This window comes from Sceloporus undulatus, chromosome 1 (assembly GCF_019175285.1).
Source record: "Sceloporus undulatus isolate JIND9_A2432 ecotype Alabama chromosome 1, SceUnd_v1.1, whole genome shotgun sequence".
Lineage (NCBI taxonomy): Eukaryota > Metazoa > Chordata > Lepidosauria > Squamata > Phrynosomatidae > Sceloporus > Sceloporus undulatus.
The window spans coordinates 375,796,475-375,798,373 of NC_056522.1; the positions used below are offsets into that span (position 1 = coordinate 375,796,475).

Sequence of the window (1,899 nt, forward strand, 5' to 3'; positions counted from 1 at the left end):
GTCTCCAGAGTCAAGTCTAACACTCAAACCACTATGTCAAACTGGTGCTTTCTTTTTTCTTTTCCATCTCACTTAACAGGTGTACCTTAGGCGCAGTACAGACCGCTGGAAAATGGCAGTCTGCCGGCACCTATTTTTCCTCTACAGGGAAACCGCAGCCGGCAAACCCCACAACTTCCCACCAATGGCGCACTCGTGATGTAACTGGTGAGGTGCGACATGCAGATGCTATGCGTCTGTTATGTCATAATGGTGGCACCTGTGTACATGGGGCGCCGCAATTATTGCACCACCAGTATAATAATAATAATAAATTTTATTTCTACCCCGCCCTTCCATAAATATGATCATAAAAAACATAAAAAACATAAAAAAGTATGTGCTAGGGTTAAGGACCGTGCAGTTGCCACACGGTCCCATAACCCTAGCACACCACGAGCACGGAGCTTTAGTACTGTGTGTACCGCACCTTAGTTAACAATGTAAATGTGTTCCTAGGCAGCAGTTCTTAAATAGAAAATATGATATCAGAAACAGAAATAGCATGGAAAGCCTAGGGGCAGAGTCCTGCATCTTGTAAAAGATCAGTTCAACATGTTGCAGAAAATCTTTTGCTCAAATTCATCCTATGTACAGACAGAACGGGGGAAAAGGTCAGATAAGGATTGTATAAGCGTAGAACATGATGAACCTTCTAGAGACCACTGTGAAAGCTTTTCCCAAAATTCGTTCAGGGATTTATTTCCCCCCCTTTCACCATCCTCCACTTCCCTCATGATTTCCAGTTTGGTGGCCATACTTATGGATGTATTCTTTTTAACATATTAAGGGGAAGCTGGTGAGGCAGGCTTATATGCTCTCCCTTTTTCATTCTGTTTTGTTGTTCACATATAATATAGTAGACCCTCCACATTTGCACCTTTGACTTTTGTAAATTTGATGATTTGCAGTTTTTAATAATATGTTCTCTCTAGGATTCCCTTGCGCACTCTGCCAGTTGACCATAGAGTTGTGCTGGAGAACCTAGAAGTTGCTAGAGAAAACACTTCTCTAGGCATTTGTAGGTCCTCCAGCATAACTCTATGATCAATATCTAGCAGGTGTTGACCATAGAATTGCACTAGAGGACCTGGAGATTCCTAGAGAGGTGTTCTCTCAAGTAAAGAGAACAGTAATTTCTATTTGTGTTTTTTCCACATTCACAGGGATCCTCCAGCCCTAAACCCAGAGAATGTAGAGGGACTACTGTACTCAGTAATGGATTCTGAATGCAGGTGTTGTTTAATTTGCCTGTTGTGATAAACACACACGGCTACAGCAGGATTGGCTGAGGTACAATCCCATTGTTTCCCAGCACAAGCTTTATTGCATTTACTGCAGACAAGCTGCTGTAACCAAAGCCATTCTTGGAAGCCATTCCTCACAACAGAAAAAAGAACAGCAGGAACATTAGAAAGCACTTCCTGACAGTAAGAGCTGTTTGACAGTGAAACACATTTCCTCAGGAATGTTTGGAGGTTTTTGCCTCCTTATACTATACTCATGTATGAGTCTAGAAATTTCGGTCAAAAAATGACCCCAAAACCTGGCTCGACTTATCCACAGGTCAATGTAAGTACTGTACTTTAACTCTTGTTTTAAAAAAGGAGCTGTCCCCTTATGAAAGGCAAGAGCGTAATCTGTGTTGGAAGCACTGATACCACCTCCATTCGCTCATCCATCCAGTCTTTAGCACGAGTAGTTATGCCTGCCAAAAATTTCTAAATTCTTTGGCATTCTTATCCTTTCCTTCATCCATTGGATCCTTTGTTACATGCCCCTAAGTGGTACCCTCGACTTATCCAGGGGACATATCAAAATCCATAATTTTGCCTCAATTTATACATGAGGTCAACTTAT

General features: G+C 41.8%; 1 protein-coding gene across 1 annotated transcript in view; it reads right to left on the reverse strand.

Annotated features, from left to right (window-relative positions):
* The window catches only part of LOC121927228 (disks large-associated protein 5-like), an 8,799-nt gene extending 8,002 nt beyond the window's left edge, over window positions 1-797 (reverse strand). The window contains exon 1 of the mRNA XM_042460898.1: window positions 758-797. Coding sequence (XP_042316832.1) covers window positions 758-797 — 40 coding nt within the window. The remainder of the gene's footprint in view (window positions 1-757) is intronic.
* Window positions 798-1,899: the final 1,102 nt, after the last annotated feature.